This window comes from Oreochromis aureus, linkage group 19 (genome assembly GCF_013358895.1).
Source record: "Oreochromis aureus strain Israel breed Guangdong linkage group 19, ZZ_aureus, whole genome shotgun sequence".
In the NCBI taxonomy this organism is placed as follows: Eukaryota; Metazoa; Chordata; class Actinopteri; order Cichliformes; family Cichlidae; genus Oreochromis; species Oreochromis aureus.
The window spans coordinates 16022557-16047005 of NC_052960.1; the positions used below are offsets into that span (position 1 = coordinate 16022557).

A 24449-nucleotide genomic window follows, 5' to 3' on the forward strand; every position below is an offset into this window, starting at 1 on the left:
CATTGTCCTGGAAATGGATAATACTCCCGGTACGGCTTTGGTATGTCACCATATTTGTTTTGCAAAGACTCCTAATCTATTTTCTCCACCATGTCACTTGTGTGTTACTTTCAGTGACAGTTCCATTGTCAGTCCAAGCAAAAAAAATAAATAAAAAATACCATTGCTGTTTTGCTTCTGTAGTGTTTTCTGCAGACATCCAGCCCTTAGCTACCTGTTTACACCAGCACACACATGCCCCCGTGTTCATCCAGCGTGATGCATTTACAGACAGAGATTATTTCGAAAAAATGTGCTAAAAGCTGGTTAAAGGTTGCATTAGAGAGAATATAGACACACATACAAGCTTGCAGCACACCGTCGCACATACGGAAAGTTTTGCTACGTTTTTGAATCAGAGGGGGAATTGGTCCTGTGCTGTCAAAAATGCAGAAACGGGTACGAGACAGACGTGAAACCAGACGGATGCGCAAACAGACAGACTGACAGCAGCAGCACACAAAGACAGAGGGGAGGCCTGCAGAGAGATGTGAGAGAGTGTGTTAATCCACATGGCGTAGCATTTCCTCTGTGGATCAGTGTGCGTTTGAACTTTTCAAGGGTAGGATGGCAAGGAGCGATCGGCCACTCTGTAAATGTCAGTGGATCTGAACAGCCGGAGCCCAGACAGCCTTGTGCCGTCGCCTGCCACTCACACTCTTCTTTATCCATCCTTCTCTTTTTTGTCTCTGTCTGGGAGCTGTTTATTTTCTCCTCTCCTTCCCCATCCTCTGTTATCCCACCCACCCTCTCCCTCTCACTTTCATTATTGTCTTTTACCTTTGCCTTGCCATTGCCTGCAGGAATATAGCAGATCCTGTAACAGACATGGCTGGTTTTTGTTTCTTTGTTTTTCTCTTTTCTCACCCTTTTCTGGATTTCTGCTCACCCTAACTCCACCTGACTAGTAACCGCTCTGTTTCACATTACTCGGTTTCAGAGACCATATTGTATTCTGGCTTCTTGCCTTTATATTTCCCCTAATTTATTAGCCTACCTTTATTTTTCTCTGCTAGTAATTAGATTTTTGTGTGTGTGTGTCTTGTAGAAGATGCTGTTTTATTACATTCTTCCAAACCATCTTCAATTTCCTAGGGAATTATCAAGGGAGAGTCCCTTCATTTAATTTGTACGGAAATTAATTTGTCAGTGTAAGAAATAGGATACTTGCTAATCTGGTTAGGCCAGCATTTGTCCCACCCCCTCCCACCGCCACTTTAGACCGCCTCTCTGCCAGTGTTCAGGAGCGAGGAGGCAGAGACAGTAGACAGGCACGCCGTTCTTGGAGACGAGGCAAGAATTCAAATAGAAGTGAAGGAAAAGAGATCTTTTGGCGACAAAAGAAACAGTGAAAGGGGAAGTGAGAAAGACACAAGGAAAAGAGGAAGAGTATTAAAATCAAAATGCCAAGAGGCGGGGTCATAAAACGACTGCCTTTATTGAGCGGGGCACAGTGGGCCAGTTGCTGCCTGCGGGCCTTTTCTACTCTTGTACTGCACTGCACCTCCACAAGTCGTACTCATACTTCAGTTCGGTCCAATGAAGCTTTCCTGTCAGGACGTTTTGAGTAAAGACATAAACAGTGAGAGGATAAGGGGAAAAATTAAAGAAATGCTTATATTTTTGTGTTGTTGTTGCAGGAATATTTTGATTTCTATTTGTGAAAATGATGTTTAGGTCTTTAGCTGCCAAAGCAGAGGCAGGGTGGGGTGGACTGGCAGGTGAATGACGCTCTTTGGCGTTAGTCCGGCAGACTGGGCCTGTGATGTGACGACTGGCACAAAAGAAGGATCTAGAGTACAAGGAGAAAGAGCCAAGGATAATTCTAACTTAACAAACAAGTAAAACTCTAGGATCTAGCGTAAGCGTTACACCCTAGCAGCAGAATAGTCTGGCAAGAGTGAATGGAAGGACCAGGGATATATGTGCACTGCAACTTGCCACGCCCAGGCAGACACACAGAGAGAGGTGAAGGAAACAAAACGGCCGACCAGCAGTGAACCACGGGGACCATGGTATTATATTTAACTGAGAGATATGCAAGCTCTGGCGTCAAGGATGCCTCCTGGGTGCCTTCTGGGTGAAGTGTTTCAGGCATGTCCCACCCGAAGGTGGGCCCAAGGCAGACCCAGGACACGCTGGAGAGATTACATCTCTCAGCTGGCCCGAGAACACCTCGGGATTAGCTGGAAGAGGTGGCTGGGGAGACCGAGGTCTGGACGTCCTTACTTCGGCCGTTCCCCCCACTACTTGAATAAGGAGAAGAAAATGGATGGATAGAGATATGCAAGTTGTATCTGTCTTCTTAGCTCAAACTTAATGAGTGAAATGTTCCAGCATCAGTGTCCATATACTTTTGGCCAAATAGCAAGTATTGTTAAAAATGTATGAAGCCAGAATGAACATAGAAGTGCTCGCTAATCCAAGAAATATGGAAATTTATGTGCATTGCAGTATCTATCAAAAACTGGAGAACGAATGAGAGGAAGAAGAAGAGTGTGTGTGTGTGTGTGTGTGTGTGTGTGTGTGTGTGTGTGTGTGTGTGTGTGTGTGTGTGTGTGTGTGTGTGTGTGTGTGTGTGTGTGTGTGTGTGGGTGTGTGTGTGTGTCCCTCTCAGCTCGGTCCCATCCCTCCTGGCCATCTCTCTCTACACTCAGGCAGTCTCTCTGGCTGTTGTGTGTTTGTCTGAGATATGGACTTGGATGCACCGAGCGACCGCCCACTCCACACATTCCTCTGTAGTCCATCCGCTTCCCTTGGACGTTGAACAAATTGATTTGGGCGTTGATTATTCAAGGGGCACGTTTCATAACTTTTGACTGGCTTTTCTCCACCTCCCACTCCTGTTTTTTTCTCGCCGTGCATCTGGCTCTTTCTATCTCACGCCCATGTCCAGCTGCGGCTCTGCAGGATCCCGCAGAAGGAGGCCCGTGGGTCGTGTAGTAACTTCAGATTGCAGTTTGAAGGAAGTTCATACAGCGAGGCTTTGACTTTGTTCACTTTGGGCGCAGTTTGTTAACGACATATTACCTTGATGTGTGCAACTGCACATGAATGTGTTAACTTTTCTCAGTGTTTAATTATTTTATAACACTCCTGGCGATTAAAAGGAATCACTGTACCCGCGGCTGCATAAAAATCTATATGTGTACACTAATAATGAATATTCAAGAAAGATCGGACACCAACTAATAAAGCATTCATCACAGGAACATGAGCTGCAGACACACTCCCGCTTGTTATTAATATAAATGATCACCAAAAATGACTAATCGACTCAACTCTGTCCCTCTCTCTTGAGCCAGGAAGTCAAATGAGTTTCTCTGAACATGTAGCATAATTTAAAAAAAAAAAAAGATAATCCTAATTAGGATAAAATTTACAAGGGATTATTTTCCCCTGGTCTTCAGTTCTAGGCGAAGCTTTTAAAAAAGCTGCAACAGCTGTAAGTAGACTAGGAATTTAGTAATTACTTCCATAATTGATCATTTTCTTAATTAAGCAATCAACTTTTCAGTTCAGTGTAAAAAGGCAGTGTCCTGAAATTGTTGTTTTTGTCTGCCAAACAGCCTCTAAGACCTCATGATAATTAATTTAAAAAAAAAGCTGGGATCAGAAAATGTGTCTTTTTTTTGTGGAAACAAAAAAAGACTAATCAGTTATCAGAATAGTTGCTGATTAATTTCCTGATGATAAACTAATTTCATCTCTACTTAAAAGAACAGCCTGCGTAGAGAGAAAACCGACTTCTTTGACACGAAATATCACACGCAGCTAATTAGCTAATCGTTCGGCTTTATGCTGCTTGCATAAAGTTGGGTCCATCCATTAATAAAGAGCAAAGCTGGCATTAGAGCTAACCAAAAAAATTAAAATAAAACTATCAGTTATTTCTTTAGCCACTGCTACCCTCATCAAACACCTTACACAGATCAGCAGTAGGAGAAGACAGTGAGCGAAGAGTGACACACAGAAATGAGCCGCAGAGTAAATGAGAGCGTTATAAAGAGAAAATGAGGCACTAGTGATTAATTAACTCCTCTCACTTCCTTGTCCTGTAAGGCCAGGATAATTTTGTGACTTTATACGAGTGCCGCAGTGCTGTGCGCTCCGGCTCGGTCTCGTACACCATGAAACATAGATCAAGAGGAAAGTTTGAGCGCGGAGAGACTGTATTATATGAGCCTCTGCTTGATTGCTCTGCAACCAGAGAAGAGTGAGGGGGAGGAATAGCTTTGGCGAACTCGCTAATACATCTGATGTATTTCTTCCTCTTGAATGTAATGCACTCGCACACCTTATGCAATACAGAAGTACTTGAAGATATAAACAGTCCACTCTGATGTACGAATCTATCCAGAATTTTGCAGCTACTGCTTCCTGTTGAGCCCTTTGGCTCTGTGTGTGTGTGTGCTTGCAGTGTTTGTGTATGAGCATGACGCGCCATGTGCATACGTCTTTTTATTGTCCTCCAGCACACTGCTGTAATCAGGTAAGCCTACCGGCAGTGTTATCTCTGTCAGGTACTGTTAACCACTAGCTAACTCCTCCACAGCGCTCCTTCTGTGTTTCATCCCTTTTCTAGCTTTTCTTTCCTTTTTTCCCCTCTTCAGCAGCCTCCAGGCTCTCTAATCTGCCTCCCCGATGGCTTCCCTTCCTCTCCTACCTCATCTGGTTCCCCTCTGGCACACTTCATCTCAGCGTCACCAGAACTATACATAAGCCTTCTTCTGTCTTCCTTTGGTTTCCTGGGTAGAAAAAGATCAGTGCTGTGTCATCTGGGATGTTGATATGCGTCAGTGGATTTGGGTGCACCCTGTGATTATGCTGTATAAAAGGGGTCCTTTGCACAGTGGACTCACACAGTACATGTGTCACCTGGTTGCACCAGACCAGATGAAGATAATGTAGTGTAGACTATATTGCCACTGTGACTTCAAAGCCTCAGCATAAGCATTTTTGCTAATCCCATGCTGCCTGTTTTTATTTTTTGTTTCGTTTTTGTTTTTTTAAGCAAGCCTGATCAAGTTTGAATGAGAGAGAGAAGTTTTAGCAAGCCCCATTTATAACCATCAACAGAGAAAGTCATACTATGATTCAGGTAACTCAATTAAATGTGTTCCAGAAGGCATTACCACCACAAAAACAGTCCAGAGAATTGTGCAGGTGAAATTGCCTGTAGATCAAACCTTTTCTTCTACCAAGAAGTTTGTTTCATGGTTGAAGCTGGGGGTTTGTGGGGATGGACTTGCCTGTGGAGCCAGCCTCAAGTGGCCAAGAGAGCAAATGTCTTAGGCGCTTCAATATGCAGCCCTGAAGACTGTCACTTGGTTAAAACAGGTTCCACACACACAAACTCATTCATTTGCATAGCTAACAGAAGCCGCTGATGAAGCTAAAACAACTGTGAAACATATTTAGAGAAAACCTGAGTTGTCCCTAAACGCAACACTGGCACACAGGGAGGGCCTGTGAAAAAGGAGAGGCAAAGTTCAGAGTGGGTCAGCATACAGGAGCTGTATGGCAAAAATAAGCGGATTGTGGAAATTTTATTTGTGATCCAGAGGCCGAGTTTCTTGAGAGGGTTGATCAGGTGGCAGACTGGGAATCCGGGGGCACTGGAGGAAACACAGGAGACAGGAGTTACTAAACATTGATGAATAAGCACAGGAACCAATTCAGAAATCTAATTTACTACCACAGTGATGAGGACAGTCTGGTGCAGAGCCAGTCACAGGCAGCTTTAAACAAACAGCCTTCAATGAGCAGATTGCTTGCAGGTGTGCGACAGCAAACCGGCTCTACCCGAGGGCGGAAACCAGGCTGGATCCACACATCAAACCACCTGCAACCAAACACAGAGAAATACGAAAACAGTCTTCCCCAAACCTGAACCACACACATTCATCACCATGATACATTTGTGGTCAGAAGTACATAAATACACTCATCATGGGAGTGAATGTCATGGTAATTTGGGGCTTTTTCCAGGCTGGAATAATTCTACAACATTCATCTTTAATGACTAACCACTAATCCACACAGGTTCAAAAATATATATACACTCACTTAAATCTTAGCCATGGCCTATTAACTTCTACTAGTGGTTATGCTTGACTACAAGTGTTAGTTTCACTTTGCAACATAAAAAATATTTTTTTGACAGAACTCATTGGATTGAGCAAGAGTGAAGATCTAAGGAGGAGAACTATAGATTCCAAGATCATGAGTTCAAATAATTGTACAGAAGGAGAGGAAATTTGGCTAGGATGTTCAGGAGCAACCGAGGAACTACCAAAGTTCAAGCCTGACATTAATTTTAAAGGGGCAACTTGCTAAGGTACATAGTAGGAGTGTGTGTTTATATTTGAGCCTGTGTATAGAACAGTTACAAAAAAGTCAATAAAACCCCAAATTACCCTGAGATTTACTCACATGATGCACATGTAGTCAACCCCCAAAGGCCCATTCTGAGCCACCAAAGACCCTGATTGCTAACAGCAGTTACTGATAACTTCCTGTAATTAATACATTTAGGTCCATATGCAAAGTAAAACATGAATGCAGCCCCTTCCACGTATCTTCCCCCCAAATGCACACCCACCCACTGTGTATCCTGTGTGTGTTTGGATTGAAAATGAAAGCTGGCAGTAAGAGTGTTTGCCAAGGTGTCTCTTTGGTGGATAGATGATTTAGTGGGTGATTCTATGAGGAGATTCCTCTGTGGTCTCAGCTGGGATGGAGTGAAAAAATAGCGAGGAGAGACGAGTGGGGCAGGGGCCAGACTGCCCTAGTCATTTGATGGAGAGGTGGAGTAGGACTGGGTAATAAGACTGCACAGGTGTCCGTGGGCACACACACACACAGAAGCCTGAGCACATGCACAAAATGGTCCAGCAGATTAAATGCGCTGCAGGTTGTGTGAGACCAGAGAGCCAAGCAGAGAGAATGGGAGAAGGTGTTGAGTCTGTGTGTAAGCTCCAGGGCAGCAAAGTCTTCCTCTACCACTAAGTCAGCTACTGATCTCATTTCTCCCCAGATGGACTCCTAACACACTCCCATCAGGGGACAAATATATATTCTCTCTGTCTCTTTTGCTCACACATTCCTGCACCAGCGACCTTTTCTCTTTATTTGTCTCCCACTCTCTTGCTATGACTTCATCTGGGGCCCTTGCTCTTTGTGTGTGTGTTTTTTTTTGGTAGTTTTTCTTTTGTTTGTTTGTTTTATTCCCTCTGTCTTTACTTTCCTCCTCCACACCTATACCTCTCGAACTCTGTTTTCTTCTGTATGTCTGTCACATCATTTTATCCTATATCATGCAGTATCCCAAACACCATTGCCCTCTCTCCTCCTCTTTTGATCAATCATTGCATACAGGTGCTGTTAAACTGTGTCCTCTGGTGAACCGGCCACCACAGAGTGTCCCTTGTGCCTGCCTCCATCCTTGCTCTTTGTCATCGTTCTCATCGCCTCAGCCCTCCAGCTCTTGCCCCAGTTTGTCAGCGAAGCAAAACTGGCTGAGTCTCGGAGCCCATCATTCATCTACCCTCCCCCCCAAACTCCTGACGCATTGGCGGCTTGGCTGGTCTCAGACAAATAGCATCACGGCAGATAATACAGCCACAGCCAGAAAAAGAGCCAAATAAATGGTCCCTTCTCTGCCGACCTAATGGTCCTGCTTTCCACTTGGCCAGAGGACAGTGCTTAGCCTGGGTACTACATGGATACAAACGTAGGCTTGGAAAGTGAAAAACTCACAAGCCTCACACACACCTTATGAATAAAGCCTGTCAGCTGTCAGCATATCCCTAGACAAATACAGGGCTTATCGGGGGGATGTTTATTGTGCTATTTGCATGGTGATGTATGAATGTGACATGAAGGTGTCTGTTGCAGGAGTACATAACGGAGAGATAATTCAAATCTCAAAGCCCTAATCACATCTAAAGCGCTATCACATATACGCTAATATTCATACGCATGCAGCACTCGATAACCTTTGGAGATCGGCGATAGATGCCAACATATTTCAAAACGTGCGTCTTATTCTGAAGTTCAGGGGAAAAAAACCCCAACAAGATGTCAAAAGAAAATGCATTTTACGTTGTACAGTTTAGCGCAACTGCGTGTTAAATATTGTCAACGAGAACGAGGTGTAAGCAGACTGCATAATTAAACAAGTCCAGAAAATCCATTGCATTGTGACATTTCATTTGTGGTTCTCACTGGAGATAGTTATGCCATATGTTATGAATTTGTCTCCTCTGTCAACGCACCAGGTGGTGGGATTATTAAGCAGTTGTGATTATTGAGCTATCAGGGTGTATCACAACATGGCATCAATATATTAATACTACTATACTGTTTATCTATCAAAAACATAAAACAAGTTTTTCCTTCTTTCTTTTTTCATTTTGCAAGTCTGCGTTTATGTTGAATCGGCTTTTTCACATCTTGTTTTTCCCTCTCACTGGAGAAAAATGTAGAATATTGAGTGTTTTAGGCATCGTCATGGAAAAGCAAAAGTTTTCTACAGAAAAACTAATTACACCATTGCTGCTTTCATAAGAATTATGAGGGTGTGTAGCGGTGAGATCATGCTAATTAAATGTGTTTGGTTAAAGGATGATCAGGGAGTGTGAGCACCTCTATAAAAGGCAACGTTTTGGAAGTTTGTTCTGTGCTGGAGCATTCAAAAGAACAATCCTCCCAGGAGTTCATGTCCTATTGCCTCAAGGTCAGACTGTGCGATGTTCAGAGAAACTGCAAAAGATGTTAGAGCTTCATCTCAGACTGTTTGCAAAATTATAACTGAACAAACCGCAAGACTTCTGGGACAATCTCCTTTGGACCTACGAGACCAAAATGGATACATTTATGAGCACAAACACGTCAAACCAACTATGAATCACAGTAGACGACAGGTTGTTTTGCAGGTACAGGACCTTGACACCATGTAGTCATTGTGTTGAACATTAACTTCTCTGTATATCAAAGTATTCTAGAGTCAAACATCATCTGTCCAACAGCTAAAACCTGGCCTAAACTAGGTCATGCAACAGGACGATGATCCCAAGCACGAAAGCAAATCTACAACAGAATGGCTGAAAAAGAAAAGAATCAAGGTGTTGCACTGGCCCAGTCAAAGTCCAGACTTCAACCTGATTGAAATGTTGTGGTAAATATCTGCAGATCTCAATGAACTGAAACAATGTTGTAAAGACGAGGGAAAAATCCCTCCAAAATGGTGATATTAAGAAAACAATGATAACAATTATATAAAGTTTTAGCTTCTACATGCTACTGAATCATGTGGCATACTTAGTATTTCATAAGACTTCTTTTTCACACAAGTGCATCAGCTTAGCTTCATTTTAACCCAAATTTGGTTGTAATGTATCCAAGTTTTGCTTGCATGCTAGTAAGAATATCCTACATCTGGCTCTTCTGAAATTGCATTTATAGTCCCTCCAACTGTAAATATAGTACGTAATACATGTAACAAAGATTCATTTTTTCCACTGTTGTTAAAAAAAAGCAAAAGTCAGATTGCTTGACTTTTTTTCCCTTTAATTGAATATCCCAGTTAATTGTTTATTGTCCTCATCACATTTTTAAGTCCTTAAGAAAGTTTTTTTTATGACCTTATTGGAAGGACTAAAAAGGACATTGCAAATCACAGATGGGGAAAATGCAATCATTGCCGGTTTGTCATCTTGCTGTGATTAAGGCTTGATTATGATTTCTTTAGGGTCACGGAAAAAATCTGGCTTGGATTAAAAGAAACAAAGTTGAGTGGCAGTAAGAAATCAAAAGTGAGAGTGTGCTGTGTAAAAGCCCATATCCACCTCCTTTGCCCTGAAGGTGTTTTTTTAAAAAAAAAAAAAAAAAACATTTGTTTCTTGGAAAGGCAGTCTCCAAATAAAAAAATTAAATATGTATAAATGAGATAAAGCCTAATCTGATCACCTAAAATGGAGAAGAAATGGAGTTCAGAGCATCAATAATTTACCATGTTTTCGTTGCACTTGTAAACATTTGAAAGTGTTTGCGCCATCATCATCATCATCATCGCTGACGATGACAGACAGGCCACCACCATTACTGCTGATGCTGACTATTTCCTCTCTTTCCATCTATCACTGATGGGCCTTTTTCCATTCTCCTTGATCATGGCTACTGTTGTCGCCTTCTCTCCTCTAGCGTAATGAGTCAGTGTGTGATGCTGGATGGTTGCTGACAGTGTGTCCTATGACTCACATCAGGGTGGTACTGCTGTCCCAGCACATCTCTACACCCCCTCATCCCGTCACCCTCTGTGCATCCTCCTATGCCTCCTATACTCTCCCCTTCTGCTTTTGTTTGGGATGCACCTTCCTCACTAGGTAGGGGACATCTGCTAATAATAAGTAAACATACGCACACACAGATACCTGTGCAGTCCTGTTGGATAGTTGAATAGAGTTTACTGTGTTTTAATCAGTCATCTTCTTTTTTCCCTCCCATGAGGAGTATGATAATAAATAAATAAAGCTGGAGGAAAAAGGGGAAAGCTGGTAGGAGACAAAGAGTTGGCCAGTGCAAAAAAGGTGATGAGGCCACATTAACACTGGAGATAAGTTTGGCTGTGTACTGAATGTGTTTGTGCTACAAAGGTATAAAATATTGCGAGTTACACTTTATTACACACAGCTGCTCAGGTGTAAAACATACTATTTAGACAAGACAATTTTTAGTTTAGATCCACAAATAGAGGAAAACTATAAATATATAGTAATATTCTTACTCGTGATTGTAACCCTCAGATTATCGATCTGTAAGAAACGCTAAGCACGTCCCGTGCTGCGGTGAGGTCTGCTTCACACAGACACCTTGGCTTGTTTTATGTAAATACCACACTTAAACTCTCCTGCTTTAAAGAGTTTGGGCAGTCATAAACCTTGACAGAACCCCAGGCCTTACCGCTGCCTATAAAACACTGACTGTTTATGGATGGCTGTACCTGCAGCTTTCCACCCATAAACGCTTTCCTTTGTCCTTCTGGGAAGTGGAAGTGACGGAGGAAAAGGAGCGAAAGGGGACTAGATTATGTGACTTCAACCAGGAAGTGTTCCCTGTCCGTAGTTTTGGTAGATAGTTTGCCATCTGCAATAGAACTCTAAATGAGTGGAGAGGCATGTAAGTTTCTGCAAGTACATGAGATTTGAACCGTGACACTGACAGCATCTGTTTTTTGTTTTGTTCTTTTCTAACCCATTAACAGAGAGCATCTTAAGGGTGGTTAAAGATTTCAGCCCGTTACAAAATGACAAGGAAACATTTGATATTGAACATCGATATTTTAAAATATGGAGCTAACCTCCAGGTCTGAAGCGGAAAGTCATAGAAATGCTAGAAATACGCATTTATCTGAATGACCAGAAGGGGGCGATTCCTGTTTTTGCAAAAAGCCTTTGGCTCTTTTGGTTGTATAGACTTATATGGGAAAACAGCTTCCTTACCCTGAGACCTCAGCGAGCACCCTCTTCATGTCTTCATGGACTCACTCCCTAGTGTCGGGTCATATCGAATAGATAATGAAGTCCATTTTGTAAATGATGTCATTCTGAGTCAGGAAGATCTGGTCGTTTTTGTGTTTACCGCCTACCCCTGTCTCTTGATTATTTTTTTTTTTACGTGGTCTCAGCTGAGTTGAAGACACAAGTGTAGATGTACACTTGTGTCATGTAGATTTTTGCCATGATTTTAATATTTCAGTTTGGAAACACGAGACTTTGTGGAAAAAACTTTGAAACAAACTCTCAAAAATGTCTTTGTCTTGGGTTTTGACTTCTTCTCTTCCTGTATCAGCACTGGTGTGGTGGTATTGTGTGACTTGCGAAACATGTTGTCCAGGAGAATGCTGCAGTGGCTTACTGCGCTTTAATGGTGAGCGTAAAAAGAGACCATTGGACCAATGCGGCAGGTATACTGACACCTTTATTCAGGATATGCTCATTGGCTGCTCACTGGCCAGCGTAGGGTTTGCCAAGATGGCAACTCAAAGCTTCATAACGGGACTACTACATCCAGAAGTACTGCTTATAATATCGCACAACAGATATCAGTATATGTGACTCCCATTTATCCGATTAGGAGAAAGCATCCTCATTTTTCACTGGCTGAAAAACTTGATTTTCTGTCTGCATGGAGAAAAAAACAATAATGCACTTTTGTATTTATGTGCGTTGTCCTTTCTTGTAAATGTCATCAGTGAACAGCTTCCCCTCCCCTGCGCTACTTTCTGCTTTGAATGTAAGTGGACTCGGTGCCGTCCGCTCGGTGCCATTGTCATTGTTGAGCCAAAGTTCTTTTAATCACACCGCTGCCCTCAACCCGCCGTGATTTACTAGCTCTCCCCATCCATGGGGCCTCTGCTCCAGCCAATTGCATTAAAGAGATAAATAACCAGACCAATAAAAGTGTTGTGAGCGGGCCGAATGGGTCCTGGAAAACTCGCCATCCATTTGGTGCTGTAAGCAACGGTGTGGGGGGGTGCGGTATCGGAGGAGGGGTGGGGCTTTTAGTGGAAGGTTTTTTAGGGGTGATATTGTGATTGGTGGTGGAGGTGATGTCATGTCATCCATCTTAGGGAGCCACTTCATTAGGCTAATGGAAGGGCTGGACCGCTCACTGTTCGTTCCTGTGCGTGAATGTGTGTGTGTGTGTGTGTGTTTGTCCTTCCACTGATGGCAGCTTCCAAGGCTAAAGTGGTTATGAAGGCTAAAGTGATTTTATTAGCCAGGCACATAGCCCATCACTGTGTATGGGCATAAGTATGTGTGTGCGTCCATGTGTGTGGCTGTGCAGTCATAAGGCTGTACAGGTATTATTTTAGGTGTGAGGAGATAATACAGAAATAAACACACCTTATTTTTTTAATGTTTCGACTGCAGTCACATTCCTTCAGTGACTTGCAAAAAACGTGAAGTGCAGGGAGAATACTCAGCACACTTTAGAGTAACATCAATGAAGGACTTTGATTTGTCACTGACTTAAATTAGCACGTCACTTCAAATGTTCCTCTTGTGACGAGCAAAGAGGACAAAGGGAAACGCTCTTGGAATCTGCTGCACCGCCCGACCTCCTCCCTCTGCGTCTCGCTCTTCCTCTCCTCTCTCTTTCCATCGCTTTCTATTTGTCAGTTTTTCCACCTGAAACCCACACGGGCTGCCGTCTGGACTTCTGCTGCGTTTACGAGACGATATTCCTCCGATTCGAGTCCGTTTTAGCAATTTTTTTGATTTTTCACATGCCGGGACCCGTCTTTGAATTGTTTTGTAACAACCTGGGGCTTGCTCGTACATCTGAACTGTCCTTTTCCACTGAAATATCTCTCATCTTCTTTTTTCTGTTAAATAGTTAAATAGATGTTTAATGGTTGGCCTTGATGTGGGTCTGGCGAGTCTGTTCTTTTCATGCCTTTAAAGTTGAGATGAATTCAGTTTGTTACAGAACAAATTCAGTTTAAATTGATCAAAAGCAGCACCACCTTAGAAAACTCTTTCAGCTTCCCTTGCCTTTTTGTGTGTGTGTGTGCGTGGCTCTTTTCCTTAGACATGAACCACGAGACATAAACATAGGATTGTTTTAATCTGTTTATTCACAGTGTTTATAGACTATAATATGAGGTTAAATGTACTACTCATGCATCCAGATTTTCACCGTGGAGGTGTTAATGGAAAGGAGTAGCCACACTGTTCCCAAGCTGTGCAGTATGTTTTATTCAATAGCTTAGTAGTTCTCAAGGAAAGTAAATCTTTAAAAAAATGATCGGCTAAAGCTTATGCTCTCTGCACCCATTATGATGTGTAAATGAGAGGAAGGGAAGGCAGGTAGCCCTAGCAAGGCGCCTGTATCCCCCACATATAGACACCTGCTACCAGAGCAAAAGTGCACAAGCCAAGCTGTTTGCTATTAATATTAATCTCTCCAGTATTCTGAAAGCCATCAGCCACCCTGAATAGGAATTAAAATATTCCCTTTTGTTTGTATATTTTTTGTCACCATGATTAATTTAACTTCTCTGCATGCTGAGATGTAAGGAATGCGTGGTGTTGTGACCTCCACAGATGTGTAAATGTGCGGGGACATGTTTTTAAATTGTGGGCAAACACTCCACTCCTTAAAAAGGGTGAATCCATCCATATTCTACTGTATTTTTTTTTAATTTAATTTATTCAATTGTATTCTGTTTTTTAATTGCTATCAGGCAATTAAACTGTTATTATTTATCTTTGCTAATTAATAATGATTTCTTTAATGTCAGTTTTTCAGTAGTTTGTGTAATATTAAATATTTATAAATGTATCATGGCTGATTAGAAACAGTTATAGCTATTCTTTTCTGCCTGAAAAGAATAGCAGATTCTTACCAGTTTATTATTGCTTCTATTATTTTAGTATTTGGGAATTAAGTGATTTATAAAGAGATTGTAAGTATTATATACATAAATCTAAATTTAAATTCATTATAGGGTTACTGATTACCATGTAAAATAGCTATAAACTACATATATTTTTTTGCATTAAAGCATTAAAATTTAAAATGTAATAAATACTTTATTAATGCCAATATTTAGTACGTGATTTTTAAACACTGTTTATATGGCTATTATAAAGATGCTGCAGAGATTTAGATTTTTTTTTTAATCTGCTAATATATATCACACAGTGCCTAATTCAAAAAGAATTATTTGGCATTAATAATTGCAATTGCAACCATTTTTGCACTAATCTAATGGCAAAAGCAACATAAAATGTAAAATTAATAAAAATTAGCAACATTGTTATCACTTTATTTTCATAGTAAAATCAATATTAACTAAACTTGAGATATAAATAATTGATTATTTATTAACAGTGGCCATTATAAAGTCTTTTTTATATCTATATATAAGCTCCACCAAATTCCCGTGGGCTCAGGCTCTTAGTACACTTTCAGTTTCTCTGTGTACGTATGTTATGTGCCGACTCCTGTTTAAGTGGCCTTTGCATTTCAAAGCGCAGTGCGTGTTTGGCTTGTGTCCGGGTGTGCGCACTGCACACTGCGGTGGCCTTTAACGCCTGTCCCTGGTGCAGATCGATTTTGTGCCTAGCCAGCAGCCCGCTGCTAACCTTGAGGTAAGTTGGCGTAATGAGATCGCATCTGACGGCATTGACTCACACCTGACAGCACTGACACTCAGCTCCCAGCCAGGGAGAGACACAGACGGGCAGAGTGGGAAAGGGTAGGTCCTTTGTGGTCGGCTGTACTGTTAAAAGCTTTGTTTTGTTCTGCTTCCACTGTAATATACGTTTTTCTATAAAAGTTATTGCAGTTTATGAAATCTTTCACTGGAGACGGAAGCAGGGTGAACATGTCCGTGGTCCACAATCATCTACTATAATATCTCTGTGGAGGATGTTGAAAAGAACGGCAGGTACGTTTGGCATTCTTCTTCCACGAGAAAGCCAAATTTTCAGGATCGACCTCTGTATTATTGAAACCTGAGCCGCCGCAGCCTCTTAGAGTTCAGTACAGTTGAATTCAGAGTGTAGATTTGCTGCTGCTCTGTGGGATTTGTCTGTAGGCGGTGCTGGGTTATGCATGACCCACTGTCTAGCCAGACTCGTGGTAAAAAGCATATTTTCTGGCCCAGATTAAAACCTCAGCAGGCCAACGGGGATCACTTATGCACCTAAAACAATGTGAAATTTGATCTAAAAAGAATTAAAACGTATACTGCCCATCTAAGCCATCAGTGTAATGTACCTGCACACATATTATGGGATGGCTCTATCCTTTAAACCTGTGATAAGCATGCTGGAGCTGATTTCGAGATGCATGTATCAAGCTAAAATTGGATACGATGAGCCTGGGATAACCATTATCTGAGTGGTGGTAATTGAAACAATAATGGACATGGTAACAGCTTGGCAAATAGCATTGATCCATCATCTAAGATGAGCCCTCTTTGTGCATTAAAAGCATGACTAAATGGTGCAAACTGATATTGCTCTCGGTCATGGCTAGGTCGTGCGGGCTAATTGAAAAAGAAATGAGTAAAATGAGGGTTTTGTGATGTGTGGAAGTGCGATGAGCCTCTCACCTTGCCTCGCTCGGGCTTTGAATCCCTCGCACAACCTGGGATTAGCCGAAGACACGGCATGATTTTGGCGGAAGCGTGGAATTGGAATTCAGTTTCTGTATATCCACGCACAGATGTAGTCTACTAAGCCAGTGGGACCCAGATCGATAGGAATCTAACAGTTTTAGCACCTGAGCAGCTCAGGAGCATCCTCGGCTGGTTACGTCTTAGTCTCAGCCTTGTCTACACACTCCTCCGGCCTTACTTTCCGGGCTGCAACCTGACCTTGACACGTTTTCTCATCCACCTGCTTTGCTGCTTTGCTGCTTTGCTGCTTTGCTGATGTCCAACTTTCACAGGGTTGAAGTGGTACTCTGCTTCACCTAGCCTATAGATTGAGCACTGCTGGGCTGGATGAACACATGGAAAATGAGATCGCTGACCTACAGCAAAGGTTAGACTTCAGTAAGCACGAGCGCTCAGATGAGGGCCGGTGCAGGAGCCGAGGCTTTAATAAACTACTGCTGACCATGAGCCTATTGTTTTACGTCTCTCCTCTGGATATCTGTGCATGTGTGTGTTTGCGTGTGTGTATGTGTTTAATGTAACGTGACTGGAGCCGCAGCCCTCATTGGGGCTAGCTGTGTTAAGCTGAAATGTTATTATTGATTACACACAGAGGTTGTGATGGAAAAGCAACAGCCAGGGAATGAGCCCAGCTCCAGGTACGTGCATGTTTATGTATACGTATGCGTGTGTGTGTGTGTAGATGTGGATGTGTATGTGAGCCACAGCTGTGCTGTCCGTCAGCCTCTTGCTAATCCATTATGGTGGGAGGGGGACAATGGCACAGGGAAATAACCAGTGAGAGGGGAAGAAAAGTATTTGAGGCTGAGGTGGGAAGCAACAAAGAATGGTGTTGTTGTATTTTTGAACATCCTGTGAGCCTTTCTTAGATTTTGCAAGTATATATTTTTAAGAAAGGACCCTTTTCCAACTCGCTCTCTAGCTCTTTCTGCCCTTGTCACATGTAATCAATTAAAAATGCTTATGTCATCTACACATATGTGCAGTAAATTCATAAAACTACATACAGTACTTAGAATTACACATATAAAAGCATATACAAGCCCCTTTTCACTCTGTCTTACTGCCTTTCCTTCACAGACACCTGTGGTTACACACACACTAGCATACATTCACTCTCTCTCTCACACACACACACACACACCAAGTCTCACACTCTCCACCACAGTCCCTTTATGCGAGGCCTGCCTGGCACCCAACTGTGAGGCACTTTTAATTAGAGCCCTGCTGTTAAGCACAGACCTCCTCCAATGGTCCCATCCACTTCCCATCACCTCCTTCCTCCAACCCACACACCCTCCATTGCACACAGACTGCCGCTGTGCTCTCTTCTCTCCCTGTCCTTTGAGACCTGAAGGCGTTAAACACTGTACCCAGAAGGCGAAGAAAATGCACAACCACTTTCTCTAGCCCTTTTTAAGCTCAAATTCTGTAAACAGTCACATTAAACTGCACCTATATAACTATGAAAGAACAATTACAAACATTTATGCTTTTTTTAAAATTGAATTTCATGGAATTTACTTTGTTCTCTTCGGTTATGTTTCTGAATGAAAACGCTCTTTAGTCTGCCTGAAAAATGGACTTCGAGTGCTATCGGGTTTGTGAGCAGGAAAGATATGCAACACATGCACTCTTGTAACACAGTCAGCTGTGCAGCAATGCTCAAAATATTCCTGGAACTCAAGCTGCTCCATCACACTCATAACCTGCATTCTTCCATTTCCCTTTTCCAGCAAGGCCAAAGCCCTTCAGAGGAAATAAAAAAAAGAAGGAAAGAAAAACAAGTCTCTCACATTCATTGATTCTCTTCAGCATCTGGCTGCTATGATCAAAGGGCTATTGTGTTGGGGGGTCTGTTCTCTAAGCTGCTTTCATTAGGAACCTCCATAATCAGGCGTAAGTTGATTAGAAACAAAGGCAGGTGGGTTGATGCTACGTTGAGCCAGCACTGGAATTTTGAGCTAAACTTCCCAAAGCCTTTGCATTGTGTGTGTCACTCGGTCCCTGGCAGCAGAGGGGAGAAGGGGATTATAACCTCACAACATACACATAATGCACGCTAACCTCAGTCTGAAATCTTTGGGCTGGGTAAGAGCGCAGCTCCGTTACAGCTTCAGAGGGAAAAATGAAGCAATAAGGAGGTCTGCTTATAACCCATTAGACCCAGTTTGCCAGCAGTAAATATGCCTCGAAAGGCCGCTGTCTGTACATTTGGAGGTAATTCGGAGAAACAGCGAGCGCTGCCTCCATCTGTGACAGCTCGTCTTCAGCTTGATGTGGGAAGACAGGTTGTTTAGGACCGTGGGGATTGAGGGATGGAGAAAGACCAGGGTGTGAGTGGAGGAGGAGGAGGTGGAGGAGGAAGGCTGCAGCTGTTGTTGTGTGTAGTTTAGATTTGGTCTGCTGTGGGTTGGCAGAAATCACAGCAGAGCCAGAGAGGCATCGACAGATATATAGATAGATAATTTCACCTCTTCCTTCCAGCTTCCTCACCTCGCTTTATGTGCTAAAGGCCCCCTTTAAACCCGGGGATTTAGCATAAAAGACAGAAACAAAGCGGCGTCTCCAAGCCACCTTGCGTTTCCTCCTCCTCCACCTTCTGTGTAGCAAATGTCGCTGCACCGAGAATCCTCCGCTGTCTGCCTCTGTATCGACCTTTCCTCTTCCTCAGAGGAACATAGAGCCGGCTCCTGCTAGGGCCCTTTTCCTTCTGTTCACGGGGTGGGAGGTTTTTTTTATTATGATTGTTTTTAAAGATTTTTTTCCCCCCTCTCTCCCTCTGTCTCGCTCTTTGCCCAGGGTTGCGGATATTGCCAAAAGGAGAGAGGAAAGAAGAAAAAAAGGCAGGGAGGGGAGAGAAGGAAAAAAAAGCAGGGGTAGAAAGAGAAGTTATTTTGCTGAAGGACATTTGCAGAGGCTGCTTTTAACACCCTCACCCCTCCTCTCCCTCCTCACTCCTTTTCCTCCATCCCTGCTTAAACACACTTCTCCCCTTTCTGCTCTTTAAATATTGAGAATCACTGAAAATTCTTCTGCTCTCTGCCTTTAGACGCTACTGGCCTCCCAACAGCTCACCGGGCGAGATGTGTTTGGATGGGCTGAAAGGCCCCAGATTGCACAACCTCTCTGCTCCAACTCCAGGCCCCAGGAAACTGGTCGGAGCTCCGCTGGTTCCCAAGCTGCACCTCTTCCCCGACTCCCTGTGTTCTCTTTCTGAAGGCCAAGCTCCCCCTCTGGGCTGGCTTTGGTTGCTCATTTCCACAGTAACAGGGGGCAACTCTCCACGGACTTGGCTTTGTAACCTACACCAACATGCTTTCGCGCAAACACACACACGCAGCTGAAGCAGACTACAAGTCTGTAAGAGTCACTGTACTCATTACCTCTCACTGCCCAGCTTACACACATCTCTGATTTTCTTTCACTGGCTGCATTATAGATGCTATTTAAGATTTTGCTAACTAGTAGGGTGCGGACGCCTGTGTTGTGGGCCGCTCCAAAACGAACCACTGCCTGAGTTTTGATGTGAATAAGAGCTTTTCTCGATTGCTGCATTCCTCAGTGTATGCGACTATTGCAGTTGTTGTATCTCTAAAAGGAAAACAGTAAATAGCTGCTAAATAAAGCCAAAGCTGTAAAAATCTTAAGTGTATCTGGGCTAACTGTTGGTCAAAGCACAGCTGGAAACCAACCCCCCACCCCCCACATATCAAACAGCAAGAGCTGCAGACTGAGATCATAGACATGTTACTGCTTAACAGTCCACTTTATGGGACTGGCTGTCTTTGTGTTTTAATGAGGAGGCCATGGACGAGTGGAAAGGAGAGGAGAAAGATGGAGGGGTGGTGAGGGTTGGTGGGGTTGTAAGGGAAGATGAGTGATTAGAAAAGACTGAGAAAGAATAAAGGATGGAGTGTTTGGAAGAGGTGATCGTGAGGTTTAGTGTCCCCTTTCTCTCTCCAAGTCTAATTAGGAGTGAAAGAAGGGGTTGCCGGGTCCTCCTTTAAGTGCTGCTTTTTATTTTTCACATCATATCCTGATGATTCTCTTCTCTTCTCTTCTCTTCTCTTCTCTTCTCTTCTCTTCTCTTCTCTTCTCTTCTCTTCTCAAATCTCTTTTAAGTCAAATGACCGGTTTGTTTTTCTTTGTTTTATTTTATAGCCTGCAGAAATAAAATCTACACTCTTTCTTCAGGATATGTTAGTTGAGCAGGGCCTTAAATTGGCAACAAACTTGGACGTCTGTGTGTGTGTCTTTGTGTGTGTGTGTGTGTCTGTGTGTGTGTGTGTGTCTGTGTGTGTGTGTGTGTGTGTGTGTGTGTGTGTGTGTGTGTGTGTGTGTGTGTGTGTGTGTGTGTCTCATTCCTCTGAAAAGTGTTTTGAGCCTCCGGTGCACTGGCATGAGATTGGCAGTTTGCTGTGTGCTGATAAAGTCAACGTCTGTGTGCGTGTGTGTGTGTGTGGATGTGTGTGCGTTTAAGTGTGCCTGCTGGTGAAAAGGAAGGAGGAAGGAGGAGTGCAGCCTGGACACCTCAGGAATGTTTTCCTGATAACAAGTTCTTCCTGCGCTGTGTGCTCGGCTGTTGTAATTTTCTGTGTTTTACTGCACTGTGACTGTGTGTGTGTGTGTGTGTGTGTGTGTGTGTGTGTGTGTGTGTGTGTGTGTGTGTGTGTGTGTGTGTGTGTGTGTGAGATGGCGGAGGGCAGGTTTCACTGCTTTTCAGTTAGCCACAAGTTTATTTTTAATCACAGTGGAGTATGCAAACATGCAGCCAAAGCGCAGCATTAAAGGAGTCCACTTGGGTCAAAGTGATGTAGATTTTTTCATCGTGCAGTGAACGAGTTTTGGTTACGTACAGATGTACGTCCACAGCTGTGGAATCTACTTAAATTCAGTAAACCACAGAGTCAAGCTCAGTTACAATCCCAGTTCAGCTAATGGCATTTTGAGCATTACCTGCAAACCTCTTTGCAACCCACTGTGTCTGAGATCCCCAAATAAAGCCGTAATCCACAACTATAAACTGCAGGGGTCCTAACTGAAATGCAGAGGATCAGCTCCTTTGTGTGTTTTTGAAGATTTTAACTGTCTCAGATTTTACTCCAAATCAAAATCACACACTTAAATCAGTAAAAGAAGATAACAGCACAAACACACACACCACGTACATTCCTACCTTTGGAGCATGACTCCAGCTCACTGCTCATGCCTCATGTGCACCGGCGCGTGCTCTGTGCAGCAGCAGAGCGCACACTAACTTGTGCGTCCTCTCCGCCGCTCTCCCCTCCGCAGGCCGCCTCATTAAACTTTCAGCTGAACAGTTAAAAACTCTTTTTGCCGTTCGGTCCCAACTGGCCGCGGCATAAGAGGAGTAAATTAAATTCAGTCTGTCCACTGGGTTTGAAGTCAGATGGAAGGATGGCATTTGCCGACTCGGTCTGCAGTCTCAAAGCAATGCGCTGTGGCCACAGGTGGTGCTTTGTGAGCCCTGACATCAGCCTCACAGTCTGAAATGACCCGGGCGCTCCTAGAATATACGCCGTCTTTGTTTTGTTTTTCCTCATTGTGTCTGGTTTATGTCTTTGCTCGTCCCCTAGAAAATCTCGGAGATGGCATCGACTACGGCCAGTGGAAGAAAGAGGACATTGGCGAACTGATCGAGGAGACTCTCCAGATCCTTGAGCGCTACGGAGGACCCGACGCCTATATAAACATAAAATACATGATCCCCACCTATCAGTCCTGCCTGACGAACTAAGGAGGGAGGAGGGGGTTGTCAGCCATGTCCACGTCTTTAAGATTTAATTTACAGCGGCATGTTTAAAGTGCTATCAGTTTGTTGTTCTGTTCCCGTTTCTTTAGTGATTTATTTAGACAGCTGACGGGAAGTCCTCGGTGCATACTGACGTTTGTTTCAAAGCCTCTATTAAAATGTATGAAAACATTAAAAATTCTGTTGCATCTAAGTAAATCTTTACCCAGAATCTATTTTTTCGCCTTTCAAACACTTATGTTGCTGTTGAAGCGTTGGCCATCTTGGATTTATGTCCACTAAAGGAGATGTACAGCGACAAGACTTACACTGGCATCCACAGCTCCAGCAGCATTTCCTTACAGCTGTCTCTGAAGCATGTGTGTATTTATGATATTTCGAAATATAAATAAAAAGTATTTTATATCTCCAGATCTGAAAGCCGTTATCGCTTCACCACAAAGGTTTCCTTTGAAAAGCTGATAATACTGTTTGAGATATAGAAAAGATTGGTTTCAGTGACGCAGAAACTGCAGCGGATTTTGTTTTGGGGGGTTTTTTTGTATCGTATTGTACTACTGCACTCATTCTGTCACTAACCCAGCTGGAGACGGAGCCTGTCTGAACGTGCATTTATGTTGGATATTTGAACTCAAATACCCCACAGTGATCTTAGGGAACACTTGGTGTGTATGCGGGCTTATTTGTTGGTGTTTGTGCATGACAACACGCCTGCCTCGTTGTTTATCCGGACCAGCCAGTAACTCAGTAACCAGCTCTCTGTTCTCACACTGTGCTGAATGAAGCTCCTCGCTCTCTATCCTCGGCTGTAAACTTCTTCACAGACGCAGCAGAAGTTTTAGCAGCCATATTTCCCGCACGCACATGCACATCCACTCACAGACACATATACATATACAACCCTGCGACCCATGGGGGAAAACACAGCGTAATTGATTTCTGAAACTCACAAGGACACTTGCGCCATCTCTTATTGTAAGTCATGTCTCCAGCGAAAGCAGCTTTACAGGCCTGCGGAGGAATCTATTCTCAAGCAGAAGACAGGTTCATAATGCTCATATTTCAACCTCAGCACATCCTGAAAGGAACGTTACTGAATAGGTGTTCCACACTGCTGAACTCAAGTCGAGCTGCTCCTGCCTCGTGCTTGATCTGTGTAGTGAAAGACGAAAGGGAGTGCGGAGAGGTTCCCTTCCGAGACAAAGCACATATTTCACCTTAATAACTGCAGCTGCATAGCAAAACAAAGATAGCAACGGTATAGCCACTTGACTACTTTTTAAAGGGGTGTGTTGTGGAGGGGGTGTGGGGGGCGTACAATTTCACCCGTGTTCTCACTTAATGAGCATATCGAACTCTGAATAGCCTGCAGTTCTGTCGAACTGTATCAGTGACGCCCCGCTGTCCCGCTTCACCTGTCCAATTTTACTGAGCCACAGGCTAGCGGCTGGCCAGCAAAGAGCTTAGAGATAAAGAGGAGAACTAGAAGAAAAGGACAAAGTGAAACAGGGCGAACAATTTTGTTAAGCTTTTTTTCAAATATTGGTTTTAGAAATGGGACTTCTCTCCCCTGTTCACCGCCGCCCCCTCCCATCTTTGAACACCGTGTCATGCGAGCCATATTATACAGATGCTACAGAGTTCACTTTGCTTTGTCACACTTAAAGGGCCAGGCAATGTGATTTTTTTTTCCCAATTAGGCCACATCACAGGCGCTAATCGGCACTGAGACCTCATCGGGAAGAAAGGGGACAGTGTGTAAGGGAAGGCTTTAGAATATGGTTTCAAAAAGAAGATCAGTTCAGAGTGAGCCTAACCATAACATAACATAACATAACATAACATAACATAACATAACATAACCAACCGATAGCTGCAGGAGGTTTCTTCCTGTTAAAAGTGTGTTTTTCCTTCCCACTTTCGCCAAGTCCTTGCTCATAGGGGGTCGTCTAATTGTTGGGATTTTCTCTCTATTCTTGAAGGGTTTTACCTTGCATATAAAACGCCTCGAGGTGACTGCTGGTATGATTTAAATTTTTGCAAAAATGGCCTTCAAAACGGATAATTTCAGCAGATAATGTCCGTATGTACATTCATGGATTTCTTGAGTTTTTGGTCTACTGCAACATATTTTTAAAGGTGTTAGATGATATGAAATATGAAGAAAATCTTATATATTTTTTATATTCCACCTTCAGTTACTTAGATACAGTAGCATCTGCTGTGATCCTTACACCTATGAGGAGATTTCACAAGTGTTACCTTTATTTTGATACCAGGATGGTTAACACAGAGTTTGCAATTGCACAGAAACACTCAGTTTATCTTCATAGGTTAAACCTAACCCCAAACTAACCTTAAATCATACTTCCACCTTAAAAATCTAATCATCTCCTTGCTTTTCCCCACAATGTGAACGTGTAAACATATTTACAC

At 43.1% G+C, this 24449-nt stretch overlaps 1 protein-coding gene across 4 annotated transcripts in view; it reads left to right on the forward strand.

Annotated features, from left to right (window-relative positions):
- The window catches only part of pacrg (PARK2 co-regulated), a 149318-nt gene extending 126925 nt beyond the window's left edge, over positions 1-22393 (forward strand). Inside the window, exon 6 of one of the 4 annotated variants that reach the window (XR_005609281.1) lies at positions 21838-21909. Coding sequence is in view for 3 of the 4 variants with exons in the window: in XM_031748767.2 (XP_031604627.1) it covers positions 21838-21998 (161 nt within the window). In the remaining variant the exon portion in view is untranslated. Of the gene's footprint in view, positions 1-19289; positions 19560-21837 lie in introns of those variants that run through there. The other 3 variants (XM_031748767.2, XM_031748766.2, XM_039602940.1) reach the window with 3 other exon arrangements.
- Positions 22394-24449: the final 2056 nt, after the last annotated feature.